Source organism: Copadichromis virginalis, linkage group LG20 (genome assembly GCF_057382275.1).
Source record: "Copadichromis virginalis isolate Kocher_CV1m ecotype Utaka linkage group LG20, C_Virginalis_male_GT1.1, whole genome shotgun sequence".
NCBI classification, from domain to species: domain Eukaryota; kingdom Metazoa; phylum Chordata; class Actinopteri; order Cichliformes; family Cichlidae; genus Copadichromis; species Copadichromis virginalis.
In genome coordinates this window covers 5,500,084-5,525,643 of record NC_140637.1, presented here as the reverse complement: position 1 = coordinate 5,525,643, position 25,560 = coordinate 5,500,084, and the positions used below count along the sequence as shown (strand labels likewise).

Sequence of the window (25,560 nt, the reverse complement as noted above, 5' to 3'; positions counted from 1 at the left end):
ATTTTCTTACTTTTTTTTTCTTTTTTAACAAAATTTCACACCCACACACACACCTGCACACACACTAAACCGAATTCAAGTACACAACATCTCCCAGCCCCTGCAGTTATCTCAGCAAATGAAGAGAAAACAAAACAAACGTAGTAAATGCCTCTGCTCTGCAACAGAGTCCCGGGAGACAGTTCAGTCTGCGCCCACAGCAAAGTAAATACAAACCAAGATTTTCAGTTAATGAGAGGGATTGGGGGGGTGGGGGTGGGTGTGTTTGTGTGTGTGTGTGTGAAGGGGGGGTAGAGATCATGCACAGAAAAATGACAATGAATCAAATGAATCAATAAATAAGAGAGAAACATCCATGAATGAATTCAAATCAGTGTATTTTTAGTTTGAGAGAAAAGAAATAAAATATACGGCATGTAACGGCATCCCGCCGCCGCTATAATATGAACAACTTCTAATTAAGAGAGGTCACGCACACAAGCAAACTATGATGAGGCTATTTGAATTTTTAACTTTTTATTATTCATTTCTCCTTTTTTACCGTTTTCTTTTTAAAGGAAGCTGTTCATCAAAGAGCATTTTGTTCATATATAGTCATTTTTTACAGAGGAAAATACTGTACAACCTTATTTTTTCTTCTTCTTCTTCTTCTTCTTCTCAAAACAATATCTGGAGGAATATCATCTACACACATTATTTATCCCTATATTGTGATCATTTATATCCAATGCTAAGCTCAGGAGATAATTCATGATCAGTGTGTCCACTCCTCAGTCGTACATGTTCGCTCAATAAAAACCAGAGGGTGGTTTAGACAGGTTTATAATTTAGTACTACAGTAAGTGAGCATTGCTATGAACTCCTTAAGAATTAATTGAAATCACAGTCCGTATTAGTGTTTCATACAGGAGCGCCGTTTTCCCGACGCACCGCGTTTCCTTCCTTTTTTTTTTTTTATGTTGTCGTTGTTTTTCTTCCTTTTTTTAAAATCGCTGTACTGTCCAATCACAGAAGAAGCAAAAAATAAAAACCAATCTTTAAATAAACCACAGAACAACAGTTCTTTGTCACACTAACATCTATTTGTGCATCAAAGCAAAAAAAAAAAAGAAAAAAAAAGTGAACTAAAACAACATCTTTAAAGCAAATTCCCTGTTAAAAGATATATATCATTATTTTTTTCCTTTTTTTTCATTCCCCAGATGGTAAAAATGAACCTAAAAAGTGCAATAACACTCTAAAAATTTCTCATTTGGAAGGTCACATAAATATTAAATAAAAACCATTACAACAGGAGCTCAACCACAGCCATAGTGAATGGAAAACAAAAATGCCGTTTTTTTTTTCGTCTTTTTTTTGTGAGACATTTTCGGTCTGTACAGTTTCAACATAAAACACACTCCCTGACACTTCCTCTATATCCCACCCCCACCCCTACCCCAACCCCTCCTGCTGCTGCATCTGAGTGACTCATCGTTTCCTCTGGTCAGTCTTGAAGCCCCCACCCGCCCCTCCAACAACCAAACATCCCCCGCGTGACTTGCCGGGCGTTAATCAAGACCTCTCCGGCTTACAGATCGATATGCATCTGACTATAACAACACAACAAAAAGGACAATTTTTTTTAATGCAAAGATGCAAATGGTAACAAAAATATTTTTTTTAAATATACTTATGACTTATCTAAGTATATCTTATCATCATGGTCAGCTAATAGAAAAGTGCACTACCCACGCACAAACTTGATTCCTCCACATTGGGGCTAAAAATTACAAAGGGTTAAGCTTGGAGTCGGTGCTAGTTGAAAACACTTCTAGCAGAATGTCAGAGAGAACTGTCGAGGTTGGCGGCTTGAAAGGACGCCTGACTGCAGCTGAGACCGACCGAACAGCTACTGGTCGAGTCCACGTATCATTGAGAACAAAGGAGAAAAAACAATACCAAAGAGATGGGAACAAGCAAAATGTAACCCCTTTCTCTCAGTGTCTAATAATAATAATAATAATAATTAATAATAAAATAATACAGAAAAAAGATCAAACGTTTGAAACACATCCTTTTCCCTTAGTGATTCATGTCCCTTTTTCTATGTATCCACGGCTCTGCAGTTCATGTCGCCTGTGCCAGCAATTTCCTTTGTATATTATCTTTCACACACACGCGCACGCACGCACACACACACACTTACATATATAGTTATATAGAGAGATTTGTTTTTGTTTTTCTAACGTGTTTTTCTTTTCTTTTTTGTCCACACACAAAAAAAGTGAAAAAATGAAAATAAATTAAAGTCAAACATGCACGCACACAAAAAGACTGATGTGTAGTAAAATGCTTTACATTGCTGTCCCATGTGTGAAACAGGGCCCTAACTCTGTGTGTCTCCATTCGTAATCTTTTTTTTCCTTTAATGCATAATTGAATTAATAATGTTGGTCATCTTGTAAACATCATAATAAATCGTTTCGGGCCATCATTCTCGCCACGCTCTCGTTGTTTTTTGTCGTCGTCCGAAGTCTCTCGACATCATAAATGAGGCCACTTTCATTTTTCGTTTAATCATAGTACACAGAATTTTTCTGCAGTTCTTAAACTCAGTTTGTTTGTTTTTTGTGTGTTTTTTTTGTTTTTGTTTTTTATGGGTCAGCATCTTCTTGCTTTTCCAGTTGGGAAGCATCAGTGTGGTTAACGGAAGCATCGAAACTCTGGCCATTGTCTTTTTCGCCGTCAGGCTCCGCCATTGAATCATCGTTTGAGTCAGTGTTGAGATCATCCTCTGCCTCCTCTTCCTCCTCATCCTCCTCCTCTTCTTCATCGTCATCTTCCTCCGCCTGCACCTCCTCCTCTGGTGACATGTCATCTTCGGCCTCCCCGGATGTTCCCGTGGTGTCGTCCTGAGCTGCCGGCAGGCCCAGCTGGGTTGAGAGCTTGTGGGCTGATCGCGCTGCGTCGTGGTGGATCTTCTTGCTGAGGTCCAGGGAATCGCTGAGGCCCAGACCGGCGGCGTTCTTCAGGAAAAACAGTGAGCTGCTGGTGTCTGTGCCCAGGTTGAGGGAGCTGTCTAAGTTGATGGAGGATGGCAGGTATGAGTGGTTATAGTCAGAAGCAATGCCGCCTGTCTGGTAGATCATGGAGGGAGTACTGGTGATGATGTTGTGGGACAAACCGTGGAGGCCACCGGGTGAGGAAGTAGACAGACCCATGGAGGATGGAGGGACTGCCGCAACATTTCCTCCCAGGTGGTGCGCCGCTTCCTGCTTCGGCGACACAGACGGAATCTCGCCTCGCTCCTGTTTCTCGTGCTTTCTCTTGTGGGAATCCATCTGGGACATGCCAACCACTGTGTGCTTACACTCGGGGAAGGTGCAGTGGAAGTGTGAGCACTTGAGCTTATACTTGCAGTCAGGAACCTCGCAGTCCACGCTGGAGCTGAACTGGCAGAAGCCAGCAGCGCTGATCACGTCTTGCTTGCCGTGGTGCTTGCGGTGGGCCGTCACCTTGGTGCTATCGGTGCAGCGGAAGCCACAGCGCAGACAGTGGAAGTGGGTGCTGTTGCCTGAAAACTGGCAGTCAGGAAAGTTGCAGCTGAGCGAAGACTTGAAGCGCTTGAAGTCGTCCAGGACCAGGTTGTCTACGCGGTCGTGGTGCTGGGCGTGCTTGTACATGTGGGTGCGGCCGCAGAACTTGTAGCCACAGTTCTCACGAGTGCAGTGGTAGTGGGTGACCTTTAGAGAAAACTGGCAGCTGGAGTCCTTGCAGTTCTCGTAGAGGTCGTAGCGCCGGAATCCGTCCAGCATCATCCCCTCGTCCAGCATCTTACGTGACGATGCGGTCTTTCGGCGCTTGCCAAACGGGGACATGTCCTCGATGATCCAGAAACGCTTCTTTGCACCAGCGGCCGTGGGAATGGAGATGGTGTTGCCTAAAAACAAGAGATAAGGGCATTAACAAAAATAATCCTGAAAAAAATAATAAAGTCCACAGACTTACAAACAAGTGACTGTCCTGGTTAAAACCCTAATGTCGGACCCCGCTCAGCCAGAAGTTGTTCACAGCTGAGTAAGCACAGCTAGCCACTATTTTTTTAATCCCTAATTTCCAGAATGATTAAAGAAGGAGGAGGAGGGGGGATGATAGATTGACTGTAAGACATGACACTTTTACAGGGTGTCTCGGGCCTCCAAAGAAAGGCGGAGCTGGGAGTTTTAACCAACCCTCTTATCTCCATGTTTGTTTTATGAGGGGCACCCACCTTTTTGCAACACCCTGGGGTCACTGCTAATGATGTGCTCCCTGTTCTGCAAGACAGGAAGCAGTGGGCCTCGATAAAACTTGGGGCAAGATTAAATAAGAGCTTGCTGATGCAGCCTTGTTAATGGAAGCTAAACAGAGCCCAGGGTTCACAGAACAGGTGCCAAATTTACTGCTGTCTCTCGCTAAATCCTAGTGATACTAAAAGGGAAATTACGCACAAAGGTGCAAGTCAAGTGATTGCAGACTTTTTTTTTCAATTTACTGTACCCACACAGTAAGCATGCAAGTTTCAGCATTTCAACACAAATGTTCTCTTTTTTGCATGCTTTCTTTTTTTTCAGTCTTTTCATAACAACAGTGCAGAGTGAGAAAGGCTGGATCACACAGTTAAATGCTGCACAGGACTCAGTAATTGAGAATGACAGCTGCAGTGTTGGTTTGCGCCGGGGATAAGTACCTGCAGCATCCTGCACTATAGGGACGTCATTTTTAACCGGAGACGGAGTGGCAATGATGGGGCTGAAAGCTGGTGTGTTGGTTGGCATGACAACACTCCGAGTGGCTCCCAGAGAGGCGCTGAGCAGAGAGTATGACAGACAGGATGGAGAGAGGAGGTATGGGAGTGAGGGGAGAGGGGGTCGGAGGAGAGCAGGAGAGAGGGATGGGGCCTGGGACTGCAGGCCAGGCTGAAGAGCGGAAGGAGGAGGAGGAAGAGGAGGTGGCGGTGGTCGTGGTGGAGGAGGAGGAGAGAAGGAAGGAGGTGCATTCTGGGTAGCGCTAGTGTCAGCAGGGGTGGTAGGAGCAGAAGTGGTGGTGGGGCAGCCTTGTCCTGGAGAGACAGGTTGACCAGAGAGGGTGAAGGACAGGCAAGAGGGAGAAAACACACACAGACGGGAACAAAGACAAACACGGGGTCCAAATCGCGCGCACACACACACACACACACACACACACACACACGCACACACACACACGCACACACAGAGGGATGGGAGGCAAAAAGGGAAAGATAAAAGATAAGAGAATGATACAAAATGAGGCCCATTCAAGACAAAGTAACCCAGCCAAAACAACAACGATGAGAGTAGTGGATATTTCTGGCAACACATGGAGAAATGTGAAAATCAGAGACAGGCTAAGATTTAGGAAAAAATATAGAGGAGAACCCGTTTATTCAATAAGTTTGAGGAAAAAGAGGCTGTTTCTCATTTCCTTTCTCCCAAAACTCCAACCACTAAAAGTGCTAAAGTAGACATAAAGCCACAGGGATGATCTCTGGCCAGAGGAAAATGTAATAAGCTACATACAGTGCAATATCTCAAACCACTGATGTACAAAATGGAGGTTTTATGAGGATGACCGGGCAAACTGGAAACTGTCTCGTCCGCAGCTCCCAACATAAGAATATAGCATAGTCATCAACCACATATATTAAAACTAATGTGTCTATTGATTGCAAGTCAGAGTTGTGATTGGAGGATGCATGAGATGACGAGTTGCTGGCTTTCTGGGTGACGTGTGGGCTGAGATGTTCAACGAGTAGAAAACCTTCGTGGACAACACCTGTGGACTAAACTGTGCTAAAGGCCGTACATGCTGACATGTCAGAGTCTGAGTCACGTGGGCTTACCTGCCGGAGAGCTGTCGTTGCCCACAGGTGTGCTGGTGCAGCTTCGGTCCTGGTTAGAGGATTCGGAGGAGAGACCCAAGGGGCTGCCTCCTGCACCCATGTAGTCCATGTAGTCATCATTCTCATCCGTGATGTTGGAGAAGTTGGAGCTGATGCCAGGCTGGATCGTTATGGACCCGTGCACCATACCCGATGCCTGCTGCTGCATCTCATCCGCCCTGCGGCCGAGTGACATCATCTAGAGAACAAAACAAAATAAAATAAAAAGCTTAAAAAAATTATCACACAAAGACTTACGAAACAAACATCTTGGGTTATAAAGAGTCATGAGCGCAGGTGTTGGCGCTTGGCATCCAACCAAGCATTTCAAGACGTCAGAAGTATTTTTTGAAAGAACGAACTTCATACTTTTGTCATTATATGAAGGACAAAACAAAAAAACAGCCTAAACAGAACTAGAAAATCCACATTTATATCCACAAAGGCTCCATCCCGCACCTACTGCAGAGGTTAACTGAGGAAACTGCGTGTAAAAGAAACTTCATCAAAAGAATGCCATGAGTGATTTGTTATTGACTGGTATGACAGGATATGAGCGGTACTCTCTTTTTTACAGAACATCACGTCTTTGTTAGTCTTTCCTTGAATATGACTCAGAAAAAAGGAAACTGAATGTTAAAAAAGAAATAGATATACAACGAAAAAACCCCGACAAAACCGACCAAACCAGGTACACAAGTTACAAGGACGGCGTAACCACCAGTACGCTAACAGCTGTTGTTATTCGCGACCTTAAAAAGAACGAAAGACAGACAAAATCGAAACGAGAAAGGACTTCCGCTGCTTAACATTTGTTTAAACCTTCTTTAACTATTATTATCCCTATTTTTCTCTTCATTTTATGATATTGGGAGGTTTTAAGAGCAGTCCTTAATGGATCGGGAGCTTTTTTTTTCATCTTCTTTCAGCAAAAACCACAAACAATGGTGTGTTTCTGAGAACATAAAATTTAGATGAAAAACACAGACACACAGACAGACAAATGCTTTATCAATCCCATGAGGGAAATTAGCAGAATAATAAAAGCAGAACTGCAGATCAGCAGAACAACAAAGTGAATATGGGAGGAAAAAAAGATTTGTGCCGTATATCTCTGAATGTTTAGTGAAAAAAGAAAGACCGATATAATAATATGCCCAGTTGGTAGTGCAATGCTGTGTTTAGGTAAGCGCGGTGAGCTGATATGCAGTGTTATTAAAAAAAAATAGAAATGAGTTTCCCAAATGCTGAACAATATCTAGCCCTTCCTCTTTTTTACAGTGTAAATGAGCAAAAACAACAATATATAGTATAGTTGTAGTAGAGTAGTTAAGGGAACGTCTATTCACTATTTAATCTCCCAGGAAAAGGGTGTGTGCTTTGTTAAAATATGTTTGAGTAAACTATTCAACACAGGCTTCAGACCGTTGAGATGTTTAGCCTGTATTTTTATGACACCGCTTTTCAAAATGTATCACATGTCGCCGTTGGCGTGCTTGTACCTGGGATGGGACTCTATCAAAGTTCTTCCCCAGCATCCGCCTCATGTGCTTGCGTGCGTGTGAGGTCATCTGGTGTTTGAGGAGGAAGGAGAACTGGCAACCCTCGCGGATGCAGTGGAAGTGGCTGTTGACTTGGTTATACTTACAACCTGCAGGATAAAAAAAGAATAAAGTAAGAGCTTAATTTATCTTTGGCTCCCAGTGCGGCGTCCAAAAAAAGGCTCCCCGCGCCACACGCAATATTATAAGTGTGACGGCGTCGCGATACATCAAACACCAAGTGAAATATTTTTAGGGTTTTTTTAATTTCATGATATAGCTGTGACAAAAGAGGGATCGGGTTTCAAAGTGTTTCGGAGTGTACATGTAGGAGGAATATTAGATCACTCGGGTGTCATACTGAGCAAGTCAAGGCTTCTGTGCACTAAACCTGTGGAGCTCTTTTATTACACTGACATGCTTTATTCAATTAGGAATTTACATAAATAAATTCTCATTTTCTGTGGGCCAATAATGCACACACCCCTGCAAACCAAAGTAAATATACAATTATTCCCATATTAAATTCATTTTTCAAAGTATCTCCATTGTCATTTTTCCCCCTTTTGTTCTCCGCTGTGGTGTCGTCTGTTCTATATTCTTCTGCTCTTTTCCAGTGTTTTAACCGGTCTAGCTCTAATTGCTTTATGATTTCAAATTAAATGAATGTGCCGTTTTGTGCCTGTTAATCAAATACCATTATATAAAAGCAGGCAGAAATAATTGAAAGAGTAACATGCTGGGCAGGTGCTAGCATGTCAGTAACCATGGCACCCACTTTAAGAGAAAAAAAAACATGTCTGTGTCATCAAATAGCTTTTGCACACACAACGCTTTAAACACGCAAAGTTGAGCAAATAACAGTAACCCCCGTGACACGGGAGGGCCTTTTGTGAGACAGAAACCAGGTAACATCAGCAGCGGTGCTCAGTTTAATGTTGCTGCCATGGATACTGGCAACCCATCAATTCTTTATAACTGGAGAGCTAGCAGTGGTAATCCTTTCTGTTTTTTTTCCCCTCCAGCCCAAACAATACACTTGGCAGATCAGGCTGGGGACAAAAAACAGCTGTTTAGGGCCTGGTTTTGTTTGCTTTGTTTCTGCGCTCTGAAAAGCTTGTGTAACCGCCTGAAAAAAACAGATCACTTTTAATTCATTTCTGTGTGATGGCAGCGGTGGCTGTGAGGCGCAGCTTCACAACACAAACAGGCTAAACCAGACAAGCCAGATAATTAACAAACACAAACCTAATTGCTCATTTCTGACAGGGGCAAAAGAAAGAAGAAAACAACCTGGATGTGATTGCCCTCTTTGACATTATTGCTCATATAGCACGGGCAAGGCTACATCTGGGACTCGAGGTGCCATTGTGAATATGCAAACTGCGCCAACAAAAACCTACGAGGCAGACTTGTTTCATGCTTCTTAAACCTCTCGCAATGCATGACACTGTGTTTGACAACACTGGTCTCTCTCCCTTTGTAAACACGGGGAATATCCTCTTGCAACAGACAACACAAATTAGGCTACATCTTTCTCAACGTAACACCTTTAATCCTCAGATCTCTCCTGGCAAAGTATTTTTTAAAAGCCGCTCAAGTTGACACAGCTTGATGCGAGGCAAAGACAGAGACAGCGGGACACAAAACTTTTACAGGATCAGAAGTTTTTTTCTTTTCCAGTGTTTTTTCCTTACCCAGCCTCCCGCACTCCTCCCTCTTGGTGAAATATTTGAAGCCATTAGCGGCGCGACGCTCTGCCTTCTCATGCTTCTTGATGTGCCACGGCAGCTTGGTGGTGATGTTAGTGACGAAGAAGCAGCCAGGCCGCAGACAGTGATAGTGGCCCCTCATTCTGAACTCGCAGTGCTGCAGTGGAGACACATAATTTCCAATTTCATGACTCAAATGTCGTGAATGTTTGAAAGCCAGAGGAGCTGATTAATTTTTATTGGATCCTTCTTTGTGTGCAAAGTTTAAGCGAAGACTACACACAGTTCCTTCCCAAAAAAGAAGAAGAAAAAAAACATAATCAACACCTCGCAGTCTTTTCCTCTCCGGTTGTTTGGTACAATTACTTTGCATTTCCAGGCATCCCACAAACACCCCTCCGCTCTAACATGTCTGTACACCACCATCTGTTTGCAAGGCCCAGATCCCAAAGGACCGGGCCAAATAAGATCTTCTCAGTTCAGGAGATGCAGACTAAAGGGGGGGGGGGGGGAGGAGAAGGGAGGGGGGGCTTTTTGTGAGAGGGGTGATTTTCAACACATTAATGAATTCATTTAAACGGTTTTCCAAATACGGGCTCATGAGAGCAGGCAGGGGCTGCCATTTAGGTTTCATTTGCGAAGCATTCCCCTGATTTTTGCCCTATTCCAGACAGCCTTGTTTACTGTGCAAGTGACAATGATTTATTGGGTAATATCAGCTAAATTGGCCTTTTCTGAGAGGAGAATGCGGCAGTCAAAATGACATCATTGACATATAAACAGGCATTACTGGGGTGAGTCGACTGTCTTTCTCAGCAGAGATGGAAGACGGCGAGCAGTGGTTGTGAAAGCCTTGAGTCAAATAACCTCAAATACTGGTCTAATAGATAGCATACTTCATGCTTAGAAACCTCGGGGAGATGACAGTAGGTGATTCAGCTCCTGGCTGAGTTATCAAGCCACACTCACCTGGTTGGGACAGAGACACTGAAGAGAGTAGTAGGAAAACTGGTCGCGGACGTTGACCAGGTTGTTGTTCGGGTTGATGTGGTCCAAGCAATGGGATTCTGCCTTTCCAGAGGTCTTGCACACATACTTGCAATTTCCAAACAAGCAGTGGAAGTGGAACTTATTGGAGTATTTACAGTCAGTAGCCAAACATGGATCACTGCATGGGGAGGAAAAAAACAGAGAAGATATCGTTTAATCAACTTGTGGAAAGTAAGAAGAAAAGCAGGGCGCTGTGTACGAAACCCAGAGGTTTCCACATACTTTTCTTGGAACTGCAGGAAACCAGGTTTGACTTGTGGCTTAGCATTCTCCAGAGAGGTGGTGGCTAGAGGGGAACTGGATGGCAGGTTGGGCATTGATGCTGGCATCTGAGGGATGCTGCCCGTCAGCTGCTTCCAGGCCAGCAGGGAGGGGGGAGGAGAGCTGTATCTGCCAGAGGAGGAGAGGTGTGCAACATCCATGGAGGGGTTGTTGGCCATAGAGACGGGGGCAACGGGCTGCAGCTGGGCGCCCTCACCGGAGTCCTTGCCCTCACCGAACGAAGGCTCCGACTTCACTTTCAAGGTGGCTCGGAGGTGGAAGCTGAAAAACAAGATGGAAGCTCTTTTTTATACCGATCGATAAAAGCCAAAAACTAAAATGCAGAGAGCGAGGGTAGCGTGACACTCACTTAGCATGTTTTATAGCCCCATCCACAGTGCTGAAGAGGGCACCACAGTCCTCTACCAAGCAGTGAAAGTGAACTTTGTGAAGGAAGTCGCACTGAGCTTCACAGAAGTCATCCGTGTCAAACCTTAACAGAGACAGATAAGAAAGACTGTAAATTTACTGCTGCTTAAGGAAAACGCAACCTATGAGGACACCTGGCTCAACTCTTCACCTGACGGTAAATGTCTGCGGTCCGTCATACTGTAACCAGCGCACTGTCATTTCCAATTCCTGCAAGAACGTGTTCTCTATTTTTTTTTTTTTTTTTGGAGGGGGGGTTTCCACTGATACAGTATGTGAGGAATAGTATTTACAGGAAAGACCTTCCAAGGACGTGCGCTACTTTTTAACACTCTGACTGTTTTCTCACTCTCATAATGAATCCAGTGTCTCTACGCGCTTCCTGTGTATGTGTGTTGTTGTTGTTGTTGTTTTTTATACCTGCGGAGGTACGTCCTCCAGATCTCGTTGGCTTTTTCTGCCAGGGGCCTCTTCAACACTTTGCTGAGATACTGTCCTGCCTCCGAGGTGTCACCACCCTCACCTGCCTCTAGCTCTGTCTTCAGGTTCATTGCATTGAAGAGGGCAGGGTTCACCTGTGACATCTACAAAAAAAAACAGCACAAAAACCACCAGGCGCTGGGTTAGCTGGGCACTTTCGTATGTTAGTGAGAGTATGAGAATGAATTCTCTTTCTCTCTCTTACACACACACATACACACACACGCATGCATGGTTTGACGAAGCTAAAAAGGGCAGCCAGATTTACAAACATCCGGGCTTTTGCTTGAGTGCAGGCCAAGCGTGTTTGCCAAGCATCCTCTGGGAGCTACTGTTAACCCTTTTATGTAATGTGGTGGCTTGCAGCAAACCAACAAAAAGCTGACACGACAACAGCTGAGTTGCTAGACAGCAGCTCGTCTCCGCCGTTTGGGCGCAACGACTGCAAATGTGAAGGTAAGGTGTCCTCGAGAGAGGTTAAAACCACGACGTGCACTTAGGTGCACGGAGGCGGCGAAGCTTGCAGGGGGGTAAGGAGTGGAGGAAGTCATGATCAGTTGGAGAGAGTAAATAAATGGTGGCTGATCTGCCATGACATCATCAACATGATGGAAACCACCTGGCATATTTGTACGAGTCAGATAAGATATATGACTAAGACAATGTCCATTTTAATCTTCACAAAAAAACCATACAGATTTAAATTTCCATACGCTAACATTTAGACTTGTTAAAAAATGAGGGCAGCGCCTTCCTGCTTTTCTTTTTTTTTCCCTGCGCTGACTTTTTAATCAAATAATTTATAAACCCTATGAATAAATGTAGAGTGAGGCAGGGGGAAGAAAACGTATAAAGGAGGAGGAAAAATTGGACGGCGAGTTCAAAACAGCTCATCAAAAAACAAACATCTCTATATATCTGGCATGGCACCCAGCTACTGCTTCATTGTATTAATTTGTGAGAGGTGCAGCGAAAATTACACTCTATGAAAAATGGCTGGAAAATTTAAATGATACAAACTCATCTTATTAGCCGTGAAACATTAAAAAACAAACAGGCCCCTTCGTGTCCCGCTAATTTGTCTTGGGATGAAAGGCGTTTGATGGATGGATCTTACCTTATTCATAAGCGAGGATAAAAGAGATGTATTCCCTGGTACAGGGTGTCCGTTTGATTCATTACTGGAACAAGGAAAATGAACAATGTTTAGTCAAGATTTGCATGAGAACAGTAAATATTACTATTTATCACACAAGGTGTGCCTGTATAATGAAGAAGAAAAATGCTGTCTTCTTAAGAAATAAGATCTGGTGTGGGTTGGAGGGAAGATTGGAGTTGAAGGTTTATGTAAACATCCCTCTCTCTCACTCACACGCAAAATAAATAAATGGAGAAATACGTGGAGGATTTTCTAATTGTATGCACATTTATATAAATTAAATATTTTGTATATAACCAGAGCTGCCAAACTAGTAGACATCATCTATCATTCAGAGAAGCTGGATGTTCTTTTTTGTGGGGGTTATTTTGCCAATAATAAGGCTGAATTGGTTAAAGAAACACTAATTAACCATCCTTCACTTTGAATTAACCATCAGTTTACCATCTGTACCTCTGGTCTTTCTTGCTCAGGTCCAGGCTGTGCTCCTGTGTGGAGTCTTGGGAAGCCCCGGAGTTGGCGTCCACTGGCTCCTGCTTCACTTGAACCAGATTGAACTGGCTGGCTGATGCCGGCTGCCCATTCCCTGAGGATCAAGTCAGAGATGCAGATGAGAGAAGAGACAACAAAGTTATTGTTGGTCAGCATTATTACTCTATGACAAGATCCAATCTGACTCCTGTCCTGGCCCGAAAAGAATACTCCGAGTGATAATTATTGCGAAATTATGTCAGGCCGTCAAGCCTTTTAAATGGTGATTGAGAGGCGGGAGATATGGGGGAAAAAGACTCCTTTTTCTGCAGCACTTGTCACAACTCATTTGCCAGGCTGCCTCTTAACTGGTCATTAAGTGAGATGCTAATGCTGAGGGAAAGTGGCAGTCTCAGATTGGCCACCCCCTCCCTTCCCACCTTCCCAGGCTCCTTGTTGGCCTGACAACGGGCGGCAGCCAGTGCCACTGAGCGTACCCACAAGGAACACGGGTGCTATGTCGGTCAGATTGGAGCTGACAGCCAATCAGATTGGTTCAAATAGCGTGACCCCTCGATCACATTCGCCTCCAAATAGGTATTCAGTGAATGCTGTGAGTGAGGACAGGAGCGCTGAATTGAAATAAATAAACACCAGGGGATGACCTGAGGTAAAAACGCTGACAGGAAGGTGAATTCTGGCCCCCCCTTTCCCAATCCCGCGGGATTGAAATATTAATTTATCCCGGGGCTATACAGGGAAAGCAGAGCTTTTGGTTGACAATAAGTGGGCGTTTATTTTAAAATATATATGTGAGTGGGAGGGGGTAGGAGCCCCAGCGTAGCCTCTGAGACACTAAAACTGGAGTGCACCAGCAGCCACGACTGGTTTGGTGAGAAATCTGTTGTTTAAAAATTAGGGCTGGTGTTGAGGGATTGTGACAGGCAAGGTCATGGGCAACCAAGTGTGTGCCCTTGGCCCTGAGCCTGATGGGGATCCTCTCCTTTTACTTGCTACAGAGAAAACAAGACCAGCCAACGTAAGAGGGGAAACCAACCAGAGTTCCCTCCCCGCCCACACCACCACCTCCCTCCGCTACAAGATGACCCAGAGACATATCAGGCAGAATACAAGTGGAAAAGCCAGTCTTGGGCCTTGTCAGCTGAAAGCTGGGAGATGGGGAAGTGTCAGTGTCAGTTCAGTTTGACAATGGCTGAGGTTGGAGGGGCTGGGGGTGGGGCATGGGTGGGGCTAAAGGAAAACAGTAGTCAAACAATTTTGCGGCTGGTTTGAGGTCACTGAATGCTTACCAAGTCTCTGTCCAGCTTTCCTTCCCTGCCCCCCCCCCCAACTTGATAAGAGTATACCCAAAATTAACTAGCCAGACAAATCCTGCCTTGTCATTGACAATTAAATCATCTCTCAGACAAAATGAGAGCACATTATATCAAGAGCAGCCACTCACTGCATGATCCACACATGATCGCCACGCTGAGTAAAGTATATTTTTAATACAATCAGAAGATAAGCTGACTGCTCAAGGTAGATCACAGTACAAAACAATCTCACTGCAAAGCACATCGTGATTGTTTTAAATTTATTTATTTTTTTGCATGCACTTTGCGAGCAGAGAGAGAACAAATGAGTTTGACTCAAAGCAGCTTCTTTCTGGAAATTATCCAGGAATAATGTACCACCATGTAATTACTCCGGATAAGATACAGAGCTTGTGAAAGATCATTTGTACTGTGTGTCTAATTAGTAAACCCTTCAGATGCTTGAATCTCTGGGAAAAACACTTAGGGGTAAATTAGAGCGGAACATTAATGAAAAAAAAAAGAAAAAAGAAAAGAAAAGCTGAGAAAATACTGAAGGCAGAAACAGGAAAAATGCACAATTCACCGCAAAAGAGGCGAAGTTTCACAACCCGAAGAAAAAATAAACACTGAGAAAAATAGCCACAAACACAGTGACTTTTCTCACACCTTTTTGACAGAGAAGCACAAACCACTTCCTCCTCATTTTAGCCCCAAATGTCCTGTTCACACATTTTATGAAGCAAATATGAGAAACAAAACCACACAGCAAACCCCCCATCCTGTGTCTGCGCTAAAACTTTTATGAAAATGTGCGCGATTAAAATAGGAGAGCTTATTTAAAATAACTTGTTTTTCAGTAAAGAGATCTACGCTGTAACTAAGTGAGCCATCGAGAGGGGTGGTGATGGCACCATCTGTGGAGGCCCAGACTACCTGCTGGAAGCCCAGAGGTGGAGCTCAGTCTGACAGCCCGGGCTCAGCTCGGCTCCTCGGAGCAGCTGCCCCAGCTCTCTCCCAGGGCCTGTCCTGCTCCAGGAGTACCACCAGGAATTGTAATCCTTCCCAGTCCCAACATCCGGAGCAGTCCCATTTACAATCCGTACCCCACCTGCTCAGGCTGAGCGCAGGAGGATGCACTGCAACTGAATGCGAGACCATGCGCTTGCAGTGCATTATCAATTGAAGACTTTAACTTCATTTTCATTCAGAGGCTTTGTTTAGAGCAATGTGATAAACATGGACAAGCCAATTACCTCTGAAATGTATGGGTGACATGTTTTTGTGGAAACAGAAGGTTTCCAGAAATTCAAAAAGTGTGCGTCGTTGCCGATGACTGCATCTGTGACTGAGTTCTTGCATCGGTGAAAAAAAAAGAAAAAAGAAAAGCCTGTTTCTTAGCTCTGCTGCATTGAGTCATTTCTGCCTGAGTGATTTCTGTTTTTTCTTTTTATCAGTTTTCATAGAGGATACGAAAAAAAAATTATTTTTTTTTGTTCTCGCAATTTCTGAACTTAATTTCATTCCACCTCCATTTGCTTGGAACGGGCGCAGACAGAGATAAGAGACCAATGATGAGGAAACATGTTCAACACAACCCCCAGGAGCCCCCACTCTGAACATCATAAGAGACTTTTACAGGCTCTACTCTCCCCTGTCAGCGCATTTATCTCCAAATGGATTGTGGGTATCTAACAAACGATCAACACAATAACAAGCTGAGAGCAGAGGACCATGCCTCCGGAATGTCCCTTTAAGCTTGAAAGCAGAGGGTTTTCTGCCCTTCTCACCGCTCTAGGCTAGTTAGAGAGATGACCTCTGAGTGCTCTCTCTTTGCTCTGTCCACAAAGAGCGAAAAAGCATGCAGCTTATCATAAACATGTGGATTTGGATGTAGCTCTAAAGTTTTCTTTTGAATTTTTTATATTCACATTATGTTATCCATCATTAATATATGAGATAAACTTGGCTGTTCACTCACTGACCTGTGTCTGGGCTGCCGGATGGCTTGAGTGCAGCAGCCGCCAGTCTGGCCATCATGGGTGAAATCAGACCCTTGCTTGCAGAGATCTTCTCCATAATGGAGGAGGTGGCAAAGGAGGTTGGGGTAGATGGCATGGCTCCATCCGCCCCGACTGTGGAGCAGCCCTGGGTGAGTGAGTCGGTGGGCATGGAGTGGGCCCCTGAAGACACAGCGGATATCAGGCCAGCAGCTTGAGGAGGTGGCTGGAGAGGCAGCCTGGACATAAGGGGGAAGAACGGGTTGGAGGTGGCCAAGGTGCTGTTGGAAAGAGCAAGGGCCACCGGTATGTTGCTGGGCAAGGTCTGAGACAGCAGGGTGGACATACGCTGGCCCGCACTGGGCAGCGAGGGGGTCGGCTTGAGGGCGTGGCCCGATGTGGATGAGGAGGAGACAGCAGTGATGGGCGTGCTCAAGAGGTGTGGTACAGTAGTGGACTGCTGGGTCGTGGGTGAGGCACTCAGGCTGGAGTTCTTGCTGCTAATGGCCGAGAAGTCCATTAGGTCGTCGTTGCTGGATTCCTCGGGCTCATCCTTTGGTGCCAGGAAGGTGGAAGAGAGGCCCATGACACCAGAAGAGCGAATGTGTCTACGTTCGTGCTTGCGCTTGTGGGAGGTCATCTGGCTGGTGGAGGTAAAGGTGAAGCCGCAGCCGGAGCGGATACAATGGAAGTGGTTGGTGGCTTTGCTGTAGACACAGCCCTCGTACTTGCATTCCTCATACTTATAGAACTTCTTGAAGCCATCTTTGGCATAAGCATCGTCCTTGATGTGGTAGCTCTTGTGCTTCTCAATGTCACACTTGTTCTTGAAGGTGAAGGTGCAGCCCGGGCGCCTGAAAAGCAAACGGGATAATGTGATCAGGTGTGGATTCATGGAGGGGATCCACATGATTGAAATACTTTACAGTGAAGTGGAATAATAAGTGGTGCGGTTCAGTGACACATCACCATCTCCAACCTGGTGGAGGTTTAAATTCTTGGGAGGTGATGATGAAATAATAAAAGTTTTTTTTTTTTTTATTCAAAGTGCTCTAATGATTTTTGTCACATGCAAGTCACAATGCTATAAAATTTAAGTTGATCCGTTTTAATTTATGAATCTTTTTTTGTTTTAAACAATATTTGCCAAAAGTCGGTTTTAATACAGTAAAAAAAAAATCTCGAGGAGAAACCACATTAGGTCAATCCACCTGCAGTGGAAGTGTGTCGTCTTCTGCCCGTAGAACTGACATCCGACCGTGCCACAGTCCTCAGTCGCGCGAAACCTCTGGAAGCCATCGTTGATCAGCTGGGCGTTCTTTTTATGGAAGTTTTCATGGGTCATGACATCGGAGGTGCTGGTGTACACCTTGCTGCAGCCCACCTGCAAAAGCAGAGTCAGAGCATGGTAATCGAAAACAAGATCTGGGCCCAAAGCATGCATGAGTTTCAGTTTGCAAGAATGGTTTGTAAAATGCTATAAAAGATCAGATATACTGTACTAGATGTAGAGGAGGGATCTCATTGTGGTTAAGAAAATGCTAGTGGCCTAGAAATGGGTAGAAGAAGGATGTTTTCTCACATTCAAGATTTAATTTGTGGCAACACCAGAGCATTACAAGTTTCATCTCAAACCTGTGAATTGGAAACAATCTTGCTATCGTGACAATTGGAAAGTAAAAAAAAAAAGGAGGTGACTGAAAGAGACAGTGGCCGCAGAAGGCTGCTGAAAGTACAGTACCTTCCTGGCAAAGCAGCCTTTTAGAAAATGAAATTCATATTTGGAGAGTAACGGTGAGTCGCCACAAACTTACTGTAACTCTGAGAACAGATTTCAGTAGTGGAGGGGGTAGACGGGAGTAAGATGACTGTCTTAAGTCTTTAGTTTAAAATGCTCTGGTACACATGAGCCCTCAGAGCCAACAAAGGGGGGGAAAAAACAGGTAATGTTTGAATTAAAAGCAGCAATTGTATATCATCTGTGGCACTTTTCACCCGCGCAAACCGGGCAACTTCTCCATATTGAGTCAAACAATGAAAAAAATTCCTCTCGGTTCTTTTCCCCCTTAAATCAAGAGAGCCGATGCCAACATCTGCAGGTTCTCAGGGACTGTTAAAACAAGGGCTGAAATGTCCTAATAACAATTACGCTGTTACAGGGGTTTAAAAAAGAATATATCTCAAGCCATCCTGCGCTGCACCGCTGCCCTGCTGGTGAGAAGCTCTCGGCACAATGACATTGAAAATAAGCAGATGTAGAAAAAAATTAAACAAATCCAGAGGGGGAATAATCTTCAACTGGCTGCTTGGTACTAAAAGATGAAAAATGTATAGTTTATATAAACACCTAACTGAATTTTAGCCATGCCAATTAAGGAGTGAGAGAGTAAAAAGATGGGGAAAGCACAAGCAGCCTCACTCATATTCACCCTTTTTTTTTTGGTTTTCTTTTATTTAGCCGAGGACACGTTTTGCAAACTGCTCTACGAAGACACTCTGGTATAAATGGAAAAAGTGAGTTTCCACTTCACAAATATGTAGGTAAGCCGAGTGACTCTGAAACACCCTGAAGTCATGCTTATTTCAAGTGGCCTGATTTTCCAAAGTTGGCCGTAATTTATACAGAGTTGCTCATTTTTGCCTGACTTAACCTGTTTTAAACAAAATGATGTCACTGCTCCTAAAAGGCTGTTTAAAGGCACTGGACAAAACCAGTGCTTTTAAACGGTGCCTTTTACACTCTTTTATGGACAGCATGTGGTGTCTCTGCAATATAATTTGAATTACGAATTGTAAATTTACCTGCATTTATCTATATTTGGTGCTCTTTAACAGAGTGAGCAGTGGTTGTTTTGCTCCATATGTAATGCTTAAACATGTGGAACCATAATTGCATATTTGTTTCCGTGTTTGTGCATGTGCTTTCGTGGGTTCATTTTGTGGGTATGTGTGTAGGTGGAAGAGGAGACGCGAGTCTGTGTAGTGTACCTGCATGCAGTGGTAATGGGTGCTTTTTCCATTGAGGTGGCAGCCATGGTAGTAGACGCTGCAGTCGTCCAGAGGGCTGAAGCGCATGAAGCCATGCTGCAAGGAGTTGTCCCTCTTCTTGTGCATGTTGTAGTGCCTGATTACATCCTGCTTACTGGTAAACCTCTGCAAAAAGGGGAGGGGGGTGGGGGTGTACGGCAACAGGTTGGTGTTTATTTAAACCAGTCACAGAATCAGCAACAAGTCACTTTATCTCTGTAGAAGCAGCAGCTGCAACATGCAGGAGCCAATTGGCAGTTGGGGAGGGATGTGCGCACGGCAATATAGAGGGACAGGACGTCTTTAAACATGATGCATTCTGTGGTTATTAATTTACTTTGCATATCTCAAAGTTGCGCTCTATCCAAATGCAGCGCTTAAAGGCCCCGGGACTCTCTGAATGCAGATGCTTCCACATGGAACATAAAGTATGTTCCACATACACTCTTTGTTTCTGGGTTTTTTTTTCCTTCCTTCCAACACTTTTTTTTTTTTTTTTTAGAAATTAAGACGACTCAATTGACATGCAAGATAACAGTTCTGATGTTTTTGTGTCTGGAAAAATTCTGTTCCATGCAGATGGTTTCTCAGACGTGCACAGGGGAAAACAGAAGACAATAAAAACAAACAAACAAACAAGTGAACCAAAAAACAGTTTCCCTTTCAATTCGCTGAGATATGATTCCCTTTTTAATTAAAGCATTAACACTCACTTTTGGTGCAGGTTTCGCCTGTAAATATAAATGAATATGCAAAGACACCCGCCTTGTAAAATTATTAAATAAATAATTTTTTTCTTATAAAGAAAAAATCCCTCCCATACTCAGGAGTCTGGAAGGGGGTAAAACAGAAAAGTCACTCCACGGAGACCTGCAGCAACCAAATCTGCTGTAATTGGGTTTAAGCTGATGTTACAGAAACTGTAACAGGAGAAGCTTAAATCAATGAGACAGTTCTGTCTTCTATCCATATTTATCTCCAGTTGAGGGAAAAACATCAGAAAGAACGACTCTAAAGAGCAACTAATTGCTGTACAAAGTAGGGTAATTGCTTTGTGTCATGTGTTCCACTTGCACACAAGTAAAAAGCCGAGATCTCACAGCCATTCATTCCCCTGTTGTTGGTGTTTTCTGACACACCTAAATTACATTTTTTCCGTAATCTGGCTGATGATTGTCTCAGATTTTCTCTTTTTGCTAATTTTTATTTTTTATTTTTTTTACAGATCTCAGGCCTGCACTTTTCTGTTATCTAACGATGACAGGTTGAACTGTGGTCATGGTACATTCGATCCATCAAGCTGTCCAAAATAGGCCATGGACAGAGCTGACTGGGAAAAAGATCTCATTTTCAGTTGAGTGGTGATGAAGGTTGGGAGCCACTTGCAACATTTATTTTAGGATTCCCACTAGTGTGGCAAGATGCACACTCTCTCCCATGTACAAGCCCATGAAAGGAGAATGTTAAGACTCAGCCAATCGCCCAGAGGCTGGCAGTGGGATAATATTCCAGGAGTGTGTGTCATGTAACATTTCATGAGTTATCGCTTTGAAAGGGGGCTGCTCATCACTGCCTGCCTGTTTTTTTCAGTATTGACATCCTGGGAACTGGCTTCCAAAGCATATCTGTGTTTCCATGCGACGCAGTAGCAACAGAGAAATGTGGACCTGACCGTGGAAATTGCCATGATAACCTGAACTAACACTCTAAATAATGACATGAAATGATTTTCCTTTGTATTCCTCCAAGAATGTGTCTCATCAGACTGTGAAGTGGGATTCAAGCAGAAAATGAAAGCTTAGATCTGTAATGCTTTTCACCACATAAACAATATTTATCAAGCTGTAATCTCTCTTGATCGGGAGCAGACTGTAGATTACATCTGAAGATGGCTTAATTCAGAAACTTGTTAAGAAAGGAAGGAAAATACACACGGCTCTAGCTGCGCGTGGATTTTTTTCTACATCTTTTGACAAATCTACCCGTGTTTGTCTAACTCTTCTGGGCCATATGCTACAGCAAACACGAGGCCTGTATCGTGATCTGCTTTGTGTTGTTTTCTTTCTCCTTCCTGTGCCATACATGACACCTCATGGGACCAGGGCAAGATTAATACCGTGAAAGTGGATTAAAGCCAGGCCCCTTACGGTGGCAGTGTCTTCAGAAAAGGAAAAACAAAGAACAAATAGATTTTTAAAAAAGGGGCCATATTTAAGGATACTTACAATTAACCTTTGTAATAAAAGGTCAACTGTGCCCAAAGATGCCTGAAAACTGGATAGATACAAATACCCATAGGCTGTTTGGTAAACTGGAGACCAGCATCTAAGAGTGCTATGATAGTCAGTGCAGTTTACCATCACTAGTTGGTTTCAACCAGTGATGGTGGCCCCGTGAACAAAATGACCTTTTCTAAGCTGTGAATAGCTGTGAATGCTTGAGCAATGTTTAATGTGTATAAGAGATTAGGTACTCACGCTCACCTGGTAGTTACAGTCAGGGTCCATACAGTGATAATGCTCTCTGTACTGGTAGGCACAGTGCACGTGTCCACAGTGTTGACTTCCAGAGAACCTGAAACCAAATTATAGGACACATTTTAAGGGCCACACGAAGCAGTGACAACAAAACCTGGGGACACATCAGGAGGAAAAAGCTGAAGTTTCCAAAGAGGTCGGTTTAATTCAAAAAAAAGAAAAAGAAAAAGAAAGAAAGATCGGCAGCGAATCAAGAATAATTAATGAAGAAATTATTATAAAACACCTGAAACAGAACCAAATAACACAGGCGGTGAAGCTTTCAAAGGCTCATGTCGCAATTTCACCTTCAAGGTAACGCAGCTCAAACCTTCAAACTGACTTCTGCTTGCAACAATTTACCCGTCTGTCACACCAATTTCAGCCAAATTATCTCCATTTATTTCTAAAGCAGCCGTAAGAGACCCTTATTACACCGAAAGCCTTTTCCTTCACAGACATACACACAGCCGCTCAATCACCAAGAGCCCCATGACTACTTTATTTCTCATTGCTGTGAGAAAGCTTGTCAAATCAATGCACAGTTCTTTCAGGTTAACCACACTCTTGCTCTGCAAGATAAAGGGTCAGGTACCCTGAGGAGCAGGAAAGGCTCTGTCTACTTTGCCCTCTTCAAAACCCTTTCGCTTTCTTTTATCTGGAGTGCAGAAACCAGATATTAGTCTGGTTCTACATTGAAAAAAAAGAGAAAGAAAAGGCAGCTACTTGCCACAGTACAGCCACTTTTACGGTGGTGATTATAAGCCTGACGATGATGACTGTTAAAATCCTCCAATTACCAGTGAAAACACACAAATAAACATTTGCGCTGCCTCTGCCAAGAACTCCATCTGTTAGTGCAGAGGAGAGGGGGAAAAGGAGGCTAAGTAATATTTTTTCCATCTCTCTCTCTGTTTTTTCCTTGTTAGGATTATCCCAGAGCTGCATTTACAGATCACTTTGCTGAGTTCATTAAGTTAATTGAACGGCATATCCACTACTGTTTTTAAGTTGGCAGCGCGTGCGTGCGTGTGAGGCTGGAAAACAGTGACGGAGAAAGACAGCGGCTTTTGGAAAGGTCTGATGGCTCTTTTAAAAGAGTTCAAAGCAGAACCAGAAGACAAACTAGGCAACATATGGCCAAACTATAAATGTTTTTCTATACTATATCTTTCACACACACGCACATGCACGCTCACACCGATGAACACACAAAGCCCCCCCTCATCCCCCTGAGACTATGGCCCACCCCTCTGCTCAGTGCCCAGCTGTATCACTTTGCCTCTGGACAATTCCCACTTGCCGCGTCAGGGGGCCTAATGGGCCTCTGCTATTCAGCAGCAGATTAAATATTAATATCGCCACGATACAGAGATTGCAGCGCATCTCCAGTTACAATAGAGATACACAGATCAAAGTGCCGAGGCAATGGTTGGTGCATGAAAGCATTTAAAGAGTGAAAACTGCAACTAAACACTACCACGAAAGCTCTTTAAATCATCAAACTGTAGCGTGGTGGAGAGATGAACTTTCCCCCCCCCCTCCTCTCTTTCGCGACACACGTGGATACAAACGCATTTACAAAGCTGCTTTTTAGTGTTACTGTGCACTCATTAGCCTTGGCTCTAAAGAGGACACTCCCCTGCTTCTACCTCCCCTCTCGGTACTACATTTGCCCTTTTTATGAGCCCTCCTTTTCCATTTTTTTTTCTTTCCTCCCTCCTCTTCTTTGCGTTCCCTTTTTTTTTTCTCAACCCCAACACGGAAATTGAAACTGTATCTGGGCTTATCTGCAACCTCCCCGTGCATCAACTGCCGAGATGTTTAGACAAATTTTATGCATTATGCAGCGCAAATATCAAAACAGTTCTTGGCAGTGCCAGCAGAAGCCTCATTAAAAATTCCTTAATTAAATCTTCTTGCAAAATGTAATCAGTCCAAGGAAGGGGTTTTGTGTGTGTGTGTGCATGTGTGCGCGCAGAAGAGGATGTGTGTATGTGCGTGTCTGTCAGTGCCAAGGCTTTGATTTGTGCCCTTCATGTTATGGCTTGGAGAAGTAATCATTAACGCCAAAGCCACTTTGGCTTTTCAAATGCTGTTTTTCTTTCTTTTTAAACGGAATAAACAAACAAGCGATAATCACCTTTCTAGTGTCGGCTCAAGATGAATCCAGATTGGGAGGACATTGTTCCGTGTCCACTGAAACATAAGATACCCACCCTCCCGCCCGCTTCCCCTGATGCTTTTGTCTCTCTTGGTGTGAATGACTGAGTTTTTAGATCAGTCGCTTCCTCGCGTTTTCAACAATAAACTGCAGAACCTCGAGAAGAACGCGGCCTCATCTCATATCCTCTCAACGTCAGTCGCAGCTAATAATACAAAGTTGCACGAGGATTATGTTCTTCTTAATGTTTTAGTGCTTTACACACTGTGAGCATTTATTCAGCCAGTTCCAGTAAGCTATCATCAAGCCATTTCTCTTTCATTACCCCCTCATCCTTCAGATTCCACTCAGCACATAAATTTGAGTCTTTTCTTAATTAATTTACTGCACACAGACATTCTCATACCACTGAATAAAATGCACCATAGGTGGATAATAAAAAAAAGCGTTGCCTCTGTTTTCAGTGCGTTTTTTTTTTCATTGGTGCAGCACATTGAGGGATTTGCATACCTGGCAATATATTTCTGGTAGAGGTTGATGTCGTCGCTGGCGGGTTTATCTGGTGGCAGACCATTCCTAATGCAAGAGCAAACACAAAGGAGAAAGGATTAATGGTGAGGTTGGGCTGCCTGTTGTTAATAAAAACAAACTGACACAATATTTACTTACAAGCCGCTCCCAAACTTTGGACTATCAATATACATTTTCCTGTGGCATAACAGCGTTTTCGTGCGAAGTATGAATCAAGGATGGAAGCACACACACTTTGATGCATGGTCTTCCGACCAATGAAAGGCAAAATGCAGGAGCAAAAGGACATTAATCTTTTATGGGGGTATTTTGGTGAGTGCTCATATGCAAAACGGGATAATGGGCACGTGGAGAAAAAGCTCTGAAAACGCATTTTCGGATACTCTCTAGAGGCTCGGGCTCTAATGTTGATGTCAAGTCGTCTCCGATCAGCCTGGACACAAACAAATATGTAAGGCAACACCGAGGATTTAACTGCGCAGGATCACGTTCGCTGCGTCGGTTTCGAGTCAAATGAATTAATTTTAAAGCGGGAAATCAAGGAACGGTCCTTTTTTGTCACCTGTGTTGGTTTTGATTCCCTTTATGAAGCTGGCAGCAGTAATGCCTGTATAATAACAGTCATAACACAGTATTGGTCCTGTTTGCTCCCTCGCAGCAAGTGGCATTTAGCTCCATGTGAGCAGCTCCACACAGGGATGACCTGAGGTTAATCTGGCCCAGAGGGGAAGATACACTGCCAGACATTTTCCCTAGTACCCCATCGCCTCCCTGTATACAAGCACCAGACTGGGTCAGTTAGCCACGACTGCAGCTTCACTGAGCCCTAACCTGACAAAGGCCAAAACCTGAGGGAGGGGTGCCTGAGGGCTCTTGAACAGTGTCTTTGATAGGTCTTGACTAACTAGAGACAAGGTCAAAACCAATCAAACAGACTCTGGGAGCTGTTTCCTACTGGTAGAGCACACGACTGTAGGTTA

The 25,560-nt window shown here is 43.8% G+C and overlaps 1 protein-coding gene across 5 annotated transcripts in view; it reads right to left on the bottom strand.

Annotated features, from left to right (window-relative positions):
* Positions 1-358: 358 nt before the first annotated feature.
* Positions 359-25,560, bottom strand: part of casz1 (castor zinc finger 1) — a 74,534-nt gene continuing 49,332 nt past the window's right edge. For 2 of the 5 annotated variants that reach the window (XM_085442868.1, XM_085442872.1), the window contains exons 4-19: positions 24,560-24,625; positions 21,847-21,943; positions 19,331-19,495; positions 17,554-17,726; positions 16,328-17,196; positions 13,009-13,141; positions 12,514-12,577; positions 11,337-11,500; positions 10,858-10,980; positions 10,449-10,769; positions 10,146-10,344; positions 9,162-9,333; positions 7,426-7,574; positions 5,885-6,122; positions 4,712-5,083; positions 359-3,922 (exon numbers count right to left, since the gene is read on the bottom strand). In XM_085442868.1, coding sequence (XP_085298994.1) covers positions 2,637-3,922; positions 4,712-5,083; positions 5,885-6,122; positions 7,426-7,574; positions 9,162-9,333; positions 10,146-10,344; positions 10,449-10,769; positions 10,858-10,980; positions 11,337-11,500; positions 12,514-12,577; positions 13,009-13,141; positions 16,328-17,196; positions 17,554-17,726; positions 19,331-19,495; positions 21,847-21,943; positions 24,560-24,625 — 4,591 coding nt within the window. In that variant the 3' untranslated portion in view covers positions 359-2,636. The remainder of the gene's footprint in view (positions 3,923-4,711; positions 5,084-5,884; positions 6,123-7,425; positions 7,575-9,161; positions 9,334-10,145; positions 10,345-10,448; positions 10,770-10,857; positions 10,981-11,336; positions 11,501-12,513; positions 12,578-13,008; positions 13,142-16,327; positions 17,197-17,553; positions 17,727-19,330; positions 19,496-21,846; positions 21,944-24,559; positions 24,626-25,560) is intronic. The other 3 variants (XM_085442870.1, XM_085442871.1, XM_085442873.1) reach the window with 3 other exon arrangements.